Consider the following 17,022-nt stretch of genomic DNA (forward strand, 5'->3'; position numbering starts at 1 on the left):
AGACTCAGGATATTTATACTGTAGGTTATACAGAGATATTTGACATAATGAAGGGATTAATGGATTTGGGGGAGTTACTTGTATTTTCTTTGCTTCCTCTGAGGAAGAAGTATTGCTGTTACCTTGGAACACAGCCTGAATGTGCCACTGCCCTAAAGGGAAGGAGTCCTGACCATAGTAACTCGTGCTGCTTGCAACATGTTTTATGGGGTGTGCATTGCCTCAGTGAGCTCCTACCTAGTGTTGTGATTCTGTCAGATCTCACAAAGTGGCACAGAAACCAGCTTTTGAGCTACACAGGAGACCTCCAAAAGACTGCTCAGCTCTTTAGGCCTTCCCACTCAGAGCAAGGGAATGCTGTGGCCCCAGGATGCTGCTTGGCCTCCATTACAGGTAGCAACTGAATGTCCTGGCTTGTGATGGCCATCACAGACCCACTGATGTGGGGATGCTCTTTTTGGTATCTTTTCCCCAGTCCGTTCTGGTGTTCTCTGGGATCTCCAAACCACCATGATGTAAAACAGTTCACCATGTAACTAAACTTTTTTCTATTTTTTTCCTTCCTCCCTCCCACTTGTCCCTTCTGCTGTCCCCCTTCCTCCCCTTGCAGTGGCAAGCCATCTCTCTGACAGTCATTGAGAAGGTCCAGATAGCAGCGGCCATCCTGGGTTCCCTCTTCCTCATCGCCAGCATCTCGTGGCTCATCTGGTCGACCTTCAGTCCTTCGGCCAAATGGCAGCGCCAGGACCTGCTCTTCCAGATCTGCTATGGAATGTATGGCTTCATGGACATTGTCTGTATAGGTGGGTGAATGCATCTCATGGCACGGCAGATGTCACCTGCCTGCTGATGCCCAGAAGGGAGCGCGAAATGGCATGTGGAGAGCCGGCCTGCTCTGCTGGAATTGACCCCTGGCTTTTCTTCCTCCTTGCTTTTGTGGCATCTTTTTTTACAGTGCTCTCTGCCCGTCTCTGCAGCCCCGAGGTATCTCCTTGGTCAGGCTGGCAGAGGGACCTGCAGCAACTGCACAACCCCGCTGAGAGCCAAACCAGGGAAATTAATTTCTTTTTGGAGAGAGAAGGGGTCTGGGAGGACAGAGGTCTGGGAAGTGTGAGGCCATGGACTGAGACCACTGACACTGAGAATGATACTCCTTTCCCTTCTGAAATAGGTAGCTTAAGGAGTGGCCCATATTTAGGTGCAACAGGGCCTGTTTTTCACCCAGCACAAATTTGCCCAAATGCTTTGCCCCCCTAGCCCAGTATCTCTGCCTGGCTGGGGTAGCTGCCCCTTCTGGAGCTGCAAGTCCCAAGTAGCCTGAGTCATGGCCCAGCCCAGGACCCTTGCCAGAGGGACAGAAACCTCTGCACTGAGCAGCTCTGAGCCAGCCAAGTGTGGAAGGAGGTCGGGATGTAGGTGAAATCTCTGCCCACAGCCAACCTGGGTGTCCTCCCAAGACCAGAGGCTGTAACCCCAGTGCAGGCTTGCCAGAAGGTGGGATATAACTGGTGATCCCTGATGGCTGAGGCACTCAGCAAGCCAGGCCACTGAAGTGTGGCATTTGACAGAATAGTCTGGTAAACATCAGCCATCTCCAGATGTGCTCCTGAGCATTGTCCAGCCAAGCAAAAGCTACCAGTAACACTGATTCAAGTGAACCTGCCAGCAAGCACGGAGGGTCCCATAGAGTTACTTGTGACAGGTTTCCTCCATCACTGGTGTAAATGCAGAAGGCATAAATCCCAGAAACTCAGTGGGACAAGCCATTTCCCTTGATTGGTCAGATTAGTATTTGTATGTAGAAGCACTCCTGAGGAAAAGAGCACAGCTCCCGGTTCTGCCTCCAGGAAAAGCAGTACAGACTATATCGCAGAGCAGTAGAAGGTGAAATGCGGGTACAGAAGTAAAACAAACTCAGTCACGAGGAGAGAGACCTGAACAATACACCTCAGTGTCTGGGTTCAAATGGCTGCTGGCTCCAGGATCCAGCTAGGGTTGGACTTGGGCCTGTCAAAACCCAGACCAATCCTTCCCAGGATCGCCAATTCTGTGCTGGTAACCAGACATGAGCTCAGCCCTCAGAGGTCATCCTGCTTCTCCATGAGATGCTGGTAGAGTTGTCACATGTTGCCAGGAATGAGGAGTGTCAAAGGCAGGTGAGAGAGCATCATCTCTAGTGGTACATATAGCCAGTGTTGACATCCTCTTGTCAGTGGGCCTGGGACTGAAAACAAAATGAACCCTGTGCTGATGCAGGGTGCATGTGTGTGCCACCTTGTTGGCTGATGATAGCAGTGGGGCGCCTTGGCCTGGGTGGATGGCAGTAACATGATTAGTTGGCTTTGATAAAGCTTCAAGAGCTGGGGGGAACTGATTAGCTCATCTGTCAATAGAGCTAAATCCTCCCACACCGTTGGTGGAGAACAAAACATGCCAGCCATGAACTGAAGGGGAACCAGGCAGATACATTTGGATTTCAGGTTGTTTTTTTTTTTCTTTCTTTCTTTCTTTTTATTTTTAAGTATCTAACATCTGTTTATCCTGTCAAACTGCTCTGGAGGGAAGAAATCTCTTCTGAATCCCACTGATACATCCCCACTCTTAAGCTTAGTGCCCTAAACTGGGAACAACCAAAGAGCAAGTGGCCGTCCCCTTGCCAGATATGTCTCAGTCATGGCTTTAGGCAGCCCTTTCCCTTACAGATTTCCCTGCACAGCTGGAAGTGGGCTAGTATGGCCAGGGGGCCATATACTCAAAAGAGAGTCAGAAGGGGTCCAGAAGGAATGAGTTAACATGTCCATACGTGGCTTCACTTGCTCAGCACCTGAGCAGTGTCCACCAGGGATGGCTCCACTTGTGATACGCAGCATGTTTGCCTGTAATGCCAGAGTCTACTCACGTTCAGCCAGGAAAGGTGATTTTTTGAGGGACTACCAGCGCTATTGTAGACATTTCACTAGAAATGTCAATATACGCATGAAGCCAGCCCTCTGCCCCCTCACCATGCAAAACTGTCTCATACCAATAGCCTTCTGCAATTCAGCCACAATACATATTGTTTGGTACTGCTCACTCCTCTGCAGTAGAGAGGAAGGGCAGCTCTAAGCAGTGCGAGGCTGAGGTGGGTTGTTCACTCTCCTACCTGCCTCCTCTTCCTCTTCTGCACAGGTTGAACAGAGTGACAAATGACATCCTCACGGAGTATTGTGACTCCCTGGCTGTTGATATAGTCAGATCTTTCTTCTGAGTGACATCTCCACAGCCCTGCTGATTTCAGAGGGCTGCATCAGCCCTAGTCGAAAGGCTGATTTGTCCTGCAGGGAGATCAGGTCAGGTCAGCAGATGGGGAGGATCAAGGGGAACTCAATAACTGGGTTTAATTCCTTATTAATTATAGGATTCCTTGACTGCAGTGGATGCAGCAATGCCAGCTCCAGAGAAGACTCACAATGAATTCCTCACTATGGAACAGTTATTTTCCCTCTGTTTACACTTCTCCCAAACCTTGCAGCCTCCTGCAATGTCTTTGATCACAGTCAGGCAAAGCTGGCTCTGGAGATTCAGAGTTCTGCTCCCAACTGTTAGCATGGCCCAAAGCCTGTTGTTATCCCTCCCTGGGCTTTAGCTCCACTTCTGCAACTTCAGGATAAAACCTCTCATGGATAATTGCAGTGACAACAGCTCCTGAAATACCAGGGCACAGTCTGTGCATTTTGGTTTCTCCTCCTCCACTCTCCAGCCCCTTTTCCCCTTTTGCTTTCCAGCCTGTGGGTGGATGGGAAAGATTTAGGAATGAAGCAATGCTCAGTGATGGGGAAAGAGCAGGCAGTAAATACATTCAGTTCTACTATATTTGTTGTTGCCCGCTAACGTAACGTATGCTGGTGCCTTGTTTGATAATAAGCTGGCCAGCCTTAGTATGTAGAATGTTATGCTGTAGGTCCTACATTAATTATGTGAATTCCAATTGTTTCTCCTCCCCTGCACTTTGTTTTCCCTGGCAGAGGAATAGATGTTTGAAAAGCAGGGTATTTACTAAAATGCAGATGTGTCAAGGTACAGCTCCTCTGCAGTTTCTGCTAGCTCCAACTTCAGCTGTTCCTGGATTTCTCATTGAAGAGCTAGTGACATTTGTCCATGATGCAGGTTTGCACCCCCTGTCACTAGAGGTGCTCAGCCAGGCACAGTCTGACACCTTAAGAGTTTCAAAGCTGGAGAAGACACCAGAAGTGCTGACTGCTGCCAAAGGGGAAATGCAACCCCTCAGCTGCTCTGTGTGATCCCCTCTCTGCCAAGTCCCTGTCACTCATCAAAGGATTTAGGTAGCAATTTGCTGCTGCAGAGGTACTGCCATGGCACCACTGCTCTCCAATGTGGAGTCCAAGGTCAGGACACAGGTGCTCACTTGCACATACGGTTCCCTCAGGTGCATGTGCAAATGGGGGTTTGCACGGACCGTTTGGTGTTGCTGATCTTTACTTGAGCTGCACATGATCTGAGACACTGAGATCTTCTGCAAAATGAGCTCTCAAAACAGGGTTATTGTCTCGGAGAGTATTGATCCATGCATTAAAATTCAGAGGTCTTAGAGTGACTCCCAAATTACAACATTCAGTAACAAACTAGTTTTCTGGGCTTCTCTAGGTCCCAACATGCTTAGGAAAGGCAGCCATAAGAGATACCATTTGCTACCCCTTCATCCACCATGGAAACAAAACCACAATCAAATTGAAAAGAATCAACTCACCGTCACCAGCACAAAGGATTTCCCCTCAGACGCCACAAGCCATATACCTCTGAACAAGATGGGCAAGCTGGTTTTTCAACAGTCTTCTCCCCATGTCTTCTCCCATCTCACATGTATAACAGGAGGGCAGGAAGCACTGGAAAGGATTGCTTGGGAATTGTGGAAGTCTCCTATAGTGGACTTCTAAGAACTAGTGGGAAAAACATCCATCAAGAACAGATTGGGGAGACTGGCTCCTGGTTTGGGAAGGAGGAGCGGCCTTCCTGGTATCTGGCTAGTCCAGTAGTTGACTGTGATTTCTCTCTCTTTCATGTGTGCTATCCCTTGTCATGTTTATAGAGCAGATATGTGAGCTGGGTTAAACTAGATTCTGGTGACAGTGCCAGCATAGGTATTGTTCTGCTATGAAGGCATCTACAACATAAGATACTGGGCTCAGTAACCAGGAAGTCAATGAAAAGTGAGATGTGGACAGTTCATTGAAATAAATGCTTTCCCCATAGAACCATGAGAAGTAAACCAGGAACCTGACATAGTTCTCTATCAGCAAAAATGCAGGTATCAATATGTAAAAATAAGTGGAATGAGTCATCACAGACCTGAGGTACTAAGTAGAGAGAGCGGCAGCTTAAAGCTGGGCTGTAAATCCAGAGAGATACCTGCCTGTTAATTAAATGGCAGTCCTTGGAGGAGGGAAGGAGGAGTTTGCCTCTTTCTCCGTCAAGGTGCAATTAGGAAAAGTCACTGTTTGTAGATTAAAGTGTCATTTGGGGTCAGGAGGATAGGAAACAATCTCCTGTTAAACAAGGAGGAACTCTGCCAGCTAATGAGAGCATGTCACAGTCTAGGCTAAGGAAATCGCCAGATATCCTCTGAAGGGGAACTGCATCTCAGGAGGGCAATTAGCAGGCTGTGCATGCAGGGTTGTAGCTGTTACGGTTTGTGTGGGCAGCCCAGGATGCGCTCGCACATGGGCATCCATCTGATTGGCATGCTGGGGGGGTTATCCCCAGCCATGCAAGCAACAATCTGCCTTTCCTTGGATCACTGCGTGGTGGTAGCTGTTGATTTGCCCATGCCCATCCACTCCTTGTACTCTGACTCACCCCTGCCTTGGTGCTGTCAGTTGCTCACTTTTGGAAGCACTAAATCCCCATGTTCTTTGAAGCTTTCTTTGGCAGCCAGTCCCTGAGGTATTTGCCTTCACAACAGTGACTGCACTGCAGCTCGATAGCACAAGAGACAAGCAAAGCAGGACCATTCATCCTGCCAACGATTTTTGTTGGCACACCATGGCAATCCATTATAGATCAGGAAGTTTGTGCCCACTGTTTTTAATCCCAGCTGCCAGCAAGAATAATCAAAAGCATCCAGTACGTCTGACGGCATCTCAGCACAACTGTAGGTAATAACATAAGAAATCAATAGCCAATTAAAACTGATCCACAGCATTTGATCTTTCATAGTGCAATGGGAACAGTAATTAATGGAGCTTCCTTGAAATGGTCACAATTCAAGCTTCCTGCCAAAACTAATGTGGTTTCATTATAAATGGACTTTGCTTCATCATGCAAGACTGAGGTAGTCTTGGAGTGTTTTCTGGCCAGGTCACTTGGGCCTTATGCATCCAAAAGATTTAGGAGCCAAAATCCAAACAAAATAAAGTGAAAACAGAAATGTAAGTGTCTTCAGGGTCTTCATCTTCATCTGTATGGATGATCTGATTTTCCAGAGGAAAGTGGATGTTGTGTCTGAGGTGTCTACTGTCCCCTGTGGTAGAACGTAGGAAGAATTGCTACAGTAGTAGAGAATAATGTCTGAGGAGGCACCAAACACCTGTTGACTTGATGACACTCTACATGAGGAGCACAAGACAGAGAAGTTGAGTGAATGTCTTTGGAGGAGAAGACTGAGACCAACCCAAACAAATAGGAGTGACTTGAGCATACTCAGAAAGCACCCATGAGAACATGCAGATCTCCCCTATCCTTCATCTTAACGCACTGCTTGCCACCCTGTTCTTTATCAGTGTGCCTGCAAACAGAGACAGAAGGGTCTGGGAGCATGATGATCATGTGTGCTATGAGTCAATCCCAGCGTGTCTTTTTGAAACTAGACGTAGCCAAGGTGTCCCTGCTGTCAGAGAGGCTTCTTTCAGAAAGCATCCAAAATGGAGCTGCCCGGCTGGGGGAGAGACAGCTCCATGATGTTTTGGACAGCCCTGCTCTGTGGATGTCAGTACAACTGAAAGGGGATGTTCTGCTGGTAGCATCTCCTGGCCACTGTACAGGCTGTTGCGAAGCATCTGATTATGCACCAGTTGTTCTGCAGAAGGGTATTGTGGACGATACTGTGCTTTCCTGCACAACCCCATAACTGATATTTCCCTGCTTTTTTTTTTTTTTTTCTTTCTCCTGCCTCTAAAATCACTCTTTGTGTCTGAACACTCTGCTTTTCCTGTGGAAACCAGAGGGAAAAAGGGAGATGCCTGTCGTAACTGTTCCTCCCTTGGCATTGTGCCCTGAGAAACCCCATGTCCTAATTATTTTCCCTTGATTCATGGGAATAAAGCAACTCACAGGGTCTAGCTGGGCTGTAGAGTCAGGACAGGGATCAGCAGGCCAGCTTGGGAAACATGGACTGAAGATTCTCTGCCTGTGCTAGAGTCTATTACTTCTTCCTCATTAGCTTCTGTCTTATACTCTCTTCTTGCCTCATTCCTCAGAGTTTGAGGTCCTTACAGTTTTCCATGGCTACCTGGGGCTAACTGGAGTGACTAGATCCAGGTGCTACCAGCAGAGCAGGCAGACAGTGCCCCTTTTTGCATTGCAAATCTTGGATTGCATGCATCCACAATGTATGCCTGGCAAATCACTGATTATCAGCAGCAAGAGGGGGTGCGGAAACAGGAACAGTGGGGACTGGGCAAGCTGTGGGGCTGCCAGCCCCACGGGGCAGAAACTGTCCCTAGGAACCACTCTCTCTGGGCTCTGTACCTGGGCCAGCAGCCCAGTAAGAGAGGCTGCACGGCTGATCTGCTGACTGACTTCTTGGCAGGAATGCTGGATGCTCAGCAAAGCCAAGACACGTAGCCCCTCTGTTCCTGAAAGATGGGGACTATTTTTATCTAATGCTGCATTGATTATTCAGTAAGAGAGAAGAGTGGGCCAGCCGGAGTGCGCGCATGTGTGCTGTTTTCACCGATGGATATTTCTGCAGGGGCACAATGTGAGTATTGAACTCCAATGCAGTTCTGGCTGCTCTTTGTAGAAGGTGCTGAGCAAAAAGCCATAGGGTTTGGTCCCAGATCCGAACATCTACCCTTTTTTTTTTTTTTTTTTCAGAGTTAGGGCCATGGATTCCAGCAGAGCCAGAGTAGCACCTGGCCTTTTACATGTGTCCCTTCAACTGCATGGTCCTTTGCCACATCTATCTTCATCGCTTCCCACTTTTGCAATAGGACTCCACAGATTTATTTTGTCATGAAAAGACATATGGTGCTGTCTGCTCCAGTGGATCAGTGTGTTTAGCAATTAATGAGAGCAACATAATTAACATTTTCTGAGGAGGGAAAAAATCCTTCTGGCTTGTGAACTGCTTAAATCTTGTGCTTCAAAGCGAGGTGAGGTAAAACCAGAATGATGCTACCATGTCACTAAATCCTATGCTGGAAGTACCTGACATCTCTGGGTTGTGTTTCAATACCTGGGCAGAGGCAGTAACACACACCTGCCTGCCATACCTTCTGTACCACAACAGGAGATTCCCTCACAGGCAGCTGGTAGGACCTCCTGCCCCAGCTACATGGATGATATTGTGCCGTTCAGGAAGGACGGAGTCATCCTTCGGCTCTGTGCCAGGCTGTGCTTGCCCAGCTGCCTCATTGCTCTTCTGCTGGAGCCTCTGTCCCAGCACACACGTAGCTCCTCAGGTGAGAGCCCATGGTCTGAGGCAGGAACACCCTGGCTGTGCCAAGAGGAGGCAACTCCATAACCAAGCATGAAACCATGGGAGAGTCCTTCCCTGTTTGGAAAGGTATGGCCAGATAGTGTTTGATGAAGTTATTCAGCAAGACATAAAATAATGAAACAAAGCCATGGTTCCTGTATCCAGTAGTCCAGACAGCACTTTATCCTCTTGGAATAGGAAATGCAGAGACTTCTAGCCAGCAACAAACCCACAGCAGTAACTCTCAGGCAAGGCCAGCATGGAGCAGCCTGATGGATGTAGAGAAGCCTTCAGAAACAAAGGCCTGGACATCTACTGTGCCAGTGGGCTACTTCACTCTGCTCAGCCGTGGCCACACCACTGATTGGCAAAGCTCAACTATTCCTCAGATCTACCAGACTGGCTCCCTTTGCCGCAGTTTCTTTCACTGCTTTCATTCTCCTCAATTCAGCATTTTTTGACCCCATAAATGCATATGACTTCTTGCCTACCGCTTTCAGTCTGAATCAGCATTCTCTTAACTGGACACTGTAACCTCCAAAAATTGTCAACTCCAGTGAAAGAAACTTGTATACCCAGAACGGGAAGATGAAAGTGTTGCTGTTCCAGGGATCCTGCCTAGTGATGGACCAGTTGCAGTATATGAATGCTCACAGACAGGAGAACTAACATCAAGACCAAAAAGAAACAATAACTCTGGCCCTTATTCTCTTGGCTCCTATTTCTGAATAGTGCCCCTGCATGTGAGGTGAAGACATCTGAATGGAGAAGGTGAGGCAGGAGTTACAGGGACATTGCAGCCTGGAGGAATCATTCTCAAACAGCCTGAAGCTCCTTGGAAAATGAAATACTGTGACACTAGATCCACTTTTATTTCTTCCAGAATTTCATTTCCTAATAAAACCAGAGAAGGAGGCAGTCAACCTTCAAAAGCTAAATGTCATATTTTGATCACTATCGAACAAATCATTCTGATTTGGCATTTAGAAATGACTTTTCACGCTGAGCATTTTAAATTCAGCATCATAATTAGAATATAACATGAAAAAAATTCAGGTCAAAATGAAACATTCTGATCTGTCTGGAAACACGTATGCGTACTTCTATTTTGTGGCACAACACCATTTTTTCAAGTTTCACTCCAAGCAGGTGTGCAGTTGGATTTCAAAGCTCTACCCAAAGCGGTGCTGTTGCCCAGCTTTGTGTTTAAATAGATGTCCCCAGAGGACACAGCCTGTCTGCAAAGGCAGCGCTTTGGACAAAGTAATATTAGTAATAGGGTAGGGAAGGTTCAGGAGCTGGGTCTGGAGGACTGACTGCCATGGTATAAGCATAGCGAAATGGAAGGTTTATGCTTTTTCCCATCTCTATCAAGAGCAACCTCCTCCTTTAACTTCTGTCAGGAAGATCTGGAAACCTAGGGGCAGAAAAGACCCATAAAACCACAGGGAGAACACGATATGCATTTGGCCAGTTTAGTTAAGTCTGTAATGATTTTCTGCTCTCCTCTTTTAAACCTGCAAGTATCTAACGTGCCCACAACTGGTTCGTTCATCTCTCATGCACAAAGCCCTTTCAAGGTGTGGGATGTTGTTAACTTCTCCATTTTAAAGGGGAAAAATCCTAGTTAGACAACAAGGAGGAGAAACTTTAAGAAAACAAGGGGATATATGGAAAACTCCTGTAATTCCCATTCCTCCTATATTGATACAGTAATGGGTAGACTCACAAGTGAAGAAGACTGCTGGAGATACACGATTCAGAAGCAGGGGGCTTCCACTGCTCTTGTCTATTTATTTGCTTTATACAAGAAGAGTCTCATTTATTGCTGCCTGCATAGTTTAGGCACTGCCCTTTAATCCTCTACTTTATCGTGTGCTATGAATTAAATACTAGAGGAGTATGAGAGCCCTTAAGGGCACAACATCCATTTTGTTGTAGCTGTTCACAGCCAGATGGGTTTACTGGAGTTCTTTTGTTTATTGTTTATCTATTTCCTGAGCAAGGCCTTGGTTTTATCTCTTTTAGCTCTTTTTTTTTTTTTTCCTTTGTCCCAGATTTGAAGCAAGGAGTAAAAGCATGAGTCTGGGCAGGAAAGGAGAAAGTTGTGGTAGTTGGTTGCTCATATGCTTAGAAAATTCAGTGTCATTTCTAAAGTGATGGTGCAGTTGCTGTGTGCAGTTACTGGGGTCATTCCTGCAGCTCTGGCACAGATGGCACCTGCAGACACTGATGCTGTTCTCGCATCTCGAACGAACCCTGTGTGAGAGTTGAATGAGAAGAAATTTCCTGTCTCTTGGACACACCCTATCAGCTCCTTAATTTTGCTCCTCTTTCCACATTTTGTGTCTAATCAGTAAAGCCCAGCTCACGTGTAGAGGAATGCAGGGATAGAGAGAGGACATGACTGAGGATGGTGGCCGTAGGATGGAGGTATCACCTCTCAGAAGAGCTGGCATCTACCTGAGAGCCACAAAACTCTCCCCTTGCTCCTACATCCCATTGCCTTCAGCTCCCACGTATTCGGTAAGCCCCATGGCAGTCAGTCCCTCTCTACTCAGTAGATCCCACTGGATAAAATGCTACAAATGCTGTGTATGTGGGGGATGGATTGCTGCTGCCGCTGAGGGCAACCTGTAGCATCCCATGTGCACAGAAGACACTATAAAAATGCATGACACGTTGCAGGGTCATGGCCTGGAAATCGCCTCTTGCCGTAACACAGCAGGATTCTGCAAAATCACAGTGCTGCTCAGGGAGAAACGCTCCAGGCTGCCAGGCCAAGCACCCTGGTAGGTGCCTCAGGAGGATTCCATGAAAGAGCCACCGTCTTTCCCCAGCCCCTCACACTCCACCCCAGCAACCAACAGGTTGAGGGCCTGGTGGAACAGCAACTGCAGTGACCCTTGGCGGTGCTGACACCATCTCCCATCCAGCAAGGCTCGTCCTGAGTCTGAGTGTAGGTGGTAACAGTTGCACAGAACTCGGGGGCAGCCTAGGCAATCTCTCAGATGGGACCTGCTGCTCCTGCAGCTCTGCCAGATGGAGCAGAGGAGGCAAGGAAAGAGGAAGGCTCTCGCTGCCTTTGTGAGGGGTCTCAGCACACCTGGTGCTGAGGAAGTTTTGAGGCCCAGGCATCCTTGAACCCCAGCCTGCGTTAAAAAGATCTAAGCCACAATAAGCATGAAGTTTGCTAGTTAATCGGAAAATGAAGGCTTGGAGTCCAGCCTTTGCAGACTGTGAGTGATCCTAAAGGAAGGAAATCATACCAGGCAAAATCTATACCTCCAGAAAATACCTCATCAAGACAGCTGCAAGAAATGTTTCTGCGTGTGTGGGTTAAGAGCTCTGCCCAATGCTTCTGACCACAGAGGTCTCACTACATGAGAAACACATCAGTGTGAAAGCTGTGTAGCCGTGGAGCCCCACTGCAGTAAATAGACTGAAAATGCTATGAGGAAAAGGAGGGGTTTGACTTCCTTAAATTCATGGTTTCCTTGAGGGCACACATCATGCAGCGATCAACAGCAGTCAGCAGGGTCCAACCATACAACCAGCCCAGTTCAACCAAGGCAAGACACAGCTTAGCCCTGTGCATGCTTAGCCAGTTCCTCTTAGAAATAAAATATGTGCATGAAGAATGATTGATAGCAAAATGCACGATTATGATCAGTTAATTACTTTTTTTCCATACGCTAAGCATTCACTCAAGCTGAAATCACTATGAATTCATGTCTGCAGTTTATACTAAAATGTTGGGCATTTTGCAGTCTGCACATCCTCCTTGTACAGTTCCAGCATATCTAGAGCAGACCTTTGCTGTTCGTCTTGTTGACTACAGGTTTTCTGCTCACTGGTCCAATGTCTTGCAACCACCAGAAATGACTAAAAGACAGGAGTCCCAGGTCATCAATTACCTGAACATTTCCTGCATGAGGGACAAACCATTCACTAGGATCTTGAAATTCACTAGGATGCTGGGGAAAAGAAAATATATAACCTAGAAGGCAGAGGAGCCCATTATGAAGGAGTTGATATTTCATATTTGATTTTGACTGAAAGTAAAGAACTCCCCGAAAATCTGAATTTACCAGTAGTTCTCATAAAAAGTGATTGTGCAAAGAAAGCATCCCTGAGCTGCAGAAAAGTATGATGTGAGGATAATGGATTCCAGAAAAGCAGGCAGCCTCAGGGGACCAGAGCAGGGAGTGTCTCTTGGAAAGAGAATCTGAAGGAAAAAAGAGCCTCGTACAACCTGCGGTTGCCAAAAGGGGTGATACTAAAGGCATAACAGCAAACTGTGCTTGTGCAGGGAAAGCGTGGGAAGACAGCACCGAGGCTGCATGAAGAGCCCTTTGAGAAGCCAAAATCAGAAGCTGAAATCAAGTAAAAGGAAAAAAAGGCATGCAGCTAATGACAAAAGGGCATGCAGCTAATGACAACCCTCTAGGAATCACATAGGGATAGGGGAGCGGAGTAAGGGAGCTGAGCCCCTGAATGACCATCCAAAGATAAAAAAGGCAACAACAAACAGGTCCATAAATACATGTAAAGTAAATGCGAGTCTAAGAACTCAAATAATATTTGATGCAAAAAAAAAAAAAAAGCCTTAAATGTTGCCTTTGTGTCAGTCTTCAAAACCTAACTACAATAATTTTAATGAGGAGAAAGGAGCCCAGGGCAGAATTAGAAAAGAACAAACTCAAAAATATTTAGATGAGTTAGCTGTGTCCTTGGTAGCACATCCTAATGAACTTCCAGAGGAAGCTGAAGGAGCAGTCTCTGACCCAAGAGCACTTCATCATGAGGAACTCGATGCAGGCGGTGCCAGGCAGCTGGAAAAAAATGCAAGATGGGTATCTAGCTTTAAATATAATCCCTATCATTAAAGCAGGTGGAAGCTGAGGATCAAGGAGGTGAAGAGCAAATCAGCTTAACCCTGATTCATATAAAGATATCAGAAGAAATCATTAAATGACCAACTGTTCAGCACTAGCATATAACCATACTCCATGAGGGCAACCCTTCTAGTGACTAAAGAGGACGCAGTCTGTTTGGTACCTCGTGTCTTGGACGATGCTTTTGGCACTTTCATGTAAGATTCTGCTAAACAAACCACAGAACGTGGTCTATATTAAATAACCAAGAGGCAGGTGTCTAACTGATTAAAAATGCTTTCATGGTAGTTGCCAGTGGTGTACTGTCAAACTGGAAATATATTTTAAGCAGGACCATTTTGGCCTCTGTTTTCTACAATATTTTTTATTAATGGTTTAGATGATGAAATAAAAAGTGCAATTATAAAATTATATAAAATTATAAATTTTGCAGATGACACCAAGCTTGGAGAACACTCTGGAGGTTCAGATTGGAATTTGAAATGATCTTGACAAATTGGAGAAATCAACAAGATGAAATTCAATAAAAAAAATGCGAGTACTATACTTAGGAGGGAGAAATCAAGATCCCAAACCAGAGAGCAATGCTGTGACAACGTAGGTCAGTTTGGCTCACAGTGTATTGAAAGGCAGGTTGGGTGTACAGTCCTGATCCTTCCCTCTCTGCTCTGGGCCCTGCACCCTCCCTGGGACCTCCCTTGTAGATGAAGGAGGGCAAACTGGAAAGCGCCTGGAGACGATGGATAGGAGTCAGGAGAGTGAATGCTAGTTCCTCTCTCTGCCCCGCTCAGCCTGTTCCTCATTCTCTGCTGAGTGTTGTTTTGCAGCCTTAAGTCTTGGCCACTGGCAGACTTAAAGAACATGTTAGGGTTTTTAATAGGAGTTTGTCAATTTTGCCTGGAATTGACCCCACTTCACTGTAGAGAGATTCCAGATACTGGATGCCCCTATCCAAGCCCATGTTTCCTTGAAAAGATCCCTCTGACTCTCTCATCCAGGTTTATCACCAAGGACTATCTTGCATTGTTAATGATAGATAAAGCACAGGGAGTACAGTGCTTTGCACCGAAGAGTAGTATGTTTTGGAAGGGTCCACTGGGAGCTCAGTGACTCATCTCCCACATGCCCAGTGAGATACTTGCAACGCTGGCATAAGACAGAGATTCATGGTTATTTCTAAAGCACTTTGGAACGGAGCAATCTCACAGGGATTATGAAAATTCAGGATATGGAGGGAAACACAACTTGAGCAAATGCAGAACACAGAGCAAAAGTCAGCATAGTCTCTGTACCACACTAGCGGCCTATGTTTAGGGAATATAACTGAGCCTTAGAAGCCCATCTGTGCCTGGGGATGTCCTTAATGGCATGTAGAGCCCATCAAGAAAACATTCTGCTGGCCTTGTTCTTATGTCTGCCTTGTGCTCTTAGCCACTACTGCAGACAGGACACTAAGATAAACAGACTTTTGTCTGAAGCAGTACAACCACTTTTCTGTTCCTAGGTTAAGATAAAAATAGGGTGAGGATTGATCATATAGGATGAGATTAAGGCAAAGAGATAAATGAGGGCTGAGCTGCAGGAACACTGGAAACAAAGGCGGGGAAATTGGAAACCGCCACAAAAGATGACAGAATCCATAAAAAGGAAGAGGAGGGTTTGTGTTCAGCCAGGATGTCATTAAAGGGAAGGGCCATTAATAAAAGTGTTATCTCCCAGGACTAGTCTGCCTTGGACTGAGATACCACTCCTGAGGATGCAAATATTAAGCTTTGATCACAGTTGCCATATTCTGCCCTTGAAACCCAGCAACGAAAGTAGCAGAAATAGGCTGAAACTTGGCAGTCATCTGGCTAAGGTGAAACTGCGTTTGGAAGGAAACAGAAGGGACAAAGTGCTGCTGAAGGTGGGAAATGAGAGACACTGGCTCAGATGTCAGGACAGTGTTTACAAGAAGGAGGACAGAGCACCTACCAAGAACTGGACTTTTTTTTTCCCTGTGTATAATGTGAGTCACAGTGCAGGGGTGTTGTAGCACTCACAGTCAGCAGGAATCTTGTTTTGTTAGTTCCTTCAGTGGCAGAGTGACAGCTTTTGCTCCAAAGAATTTATCCATGCCTTTTAGGAAAATGCAATACAGTTGTTGGAACAACAGAACAGGAGTTCAAATAGACGCTGAAGGTCCTGGTGAAGGATCACTTGGTGGTAGGGGCTGACAGTGCGCAGAAGATGACTACTTGTCATTTCTGGGAAGCTGCTCTTCCAAAGCTGCCTTTGGCTGCTGAACTGAACTGAAGGCTCGTAACTGCTCAGATTATAAACCAATCCCCACACATGCAGGTCTCCCTGTTACCTCTGAGTTTGCCCATGCTTTGCCAACACCTGAAGGCCTCTCCTTTAAGTAGTCTTGGTGCAGACATGCTGATGACAACCCACCTCTGTCCTGACTAATCCCATCTCTGTACACAGCCTATATGTGTCCTCCCTTGTCACCAAGGACATTTTCCTCACTGGCATGGAGAGTGCCCACATGGAGCATGGCGTGGTGTGGGCAGGTATTGTGAGGTTCAGGCAAAGCTTATAGTGATATCAGCCTCCACTCTGGGTCTTGATACTCACCCTTAATCATGTTCCAGCTCCCAACTCTCTGTATATCAAGTGTGCAGAACACGTTAGTTGTGGCAATCAGCAGAACATAGACATTAAACTGTTTCCACCAGTGCTAGGGTCTCCATACTGCCCTCCAGGATCATATCACCAGTCTGGACTTGTATCTGCCCTCATGTCTCGATTCTAGAGGGCTCTACAGAGCTGACCATGGGCTAAACCTCTGCATGCACTCACAAATAATAAGTCACATGGGAAAGGGCAGAGAAGTCTGAGTTTAATATATACTGAGAGTCACCAATATGGTTTTCTGTGCATGCAGGTGTTCACTATTCAGCATATACTAATTCAAAGCATAGCACTGGCTTAGCCTCTCCCTTCCTCCTACTCCTCTCTCTTCTGAGCTTTAGCTCAGAGATACTATCACTTGTCCAGGAAACAGTACAGCCACATTAATGTGGCATTGCAATCAGGCTCAGACTGTTCCTGCAGACTTTACTGCAGGGCTAATGATCCCATCACATATATAGGCCAGCTCCAATTCCAGAGCCATCTGGGATGTCTCTTAATAACATAACCCTCTGGAAACAAAAAATTCTAAGAACATAGGAATGAGTCTTCACTCCCCACATTCTAAAGGAGCCTCAATTCACGAACATCAGAAACAAGGAATTTTGTGGATGAAACAACAGCCTGGACCAAAACAGATTTGCATGAAATTCACAGAGGTTTTCCTCCTCAGGGAGATGGCTTTCACAGAGAATCTACTAAGAGCACATTTTATGAAGCAGCAGAGGCAAAGATGAACTTGGAAGGAGTGGA

At 46.4% G+C, this 17,022-nt stretch overlaps 1 protein-coding gene across 1 annotated transcript in view; it reads left to right on the forward strand.

Annotated features, from left to right (window-relative positions):
• The window catches only part of MARCHF4 (membrane associated ring-CH-type finger 4), a 95,224-nt gene that overhangs the window by 74,445 nt on the left and 3,757 nt on the right, over positions 1–17,022 (forward strand). Inside the window, exon 3 of the mRNA XM_088519594.1 lies at positions 611–803. Within this exon, the coding sequence (XP_088375720.1) occupies positions 611–803 (193 nt within the window). The remainder of the gene's footprint in view (positions 1–610; positions 804–17,022) is intronic.

This window comes from Tinamus guttatus, unplaced genomic scaffold, assembly GCF_059628265.1.
Source record: "Tinamus guttatus ecotype Peru unplaced genomic scaffold, ASM5962826v1 Tinamus_guttatus_pri_ptg000060l, whole genome shotgun sequence".
Taxonomy (NCBI): Eukaryota; Metazoa; Chordata; class Aves; order Tinamiformes; family Tinamidae; genus Tinamus; species Tinamus guttatus.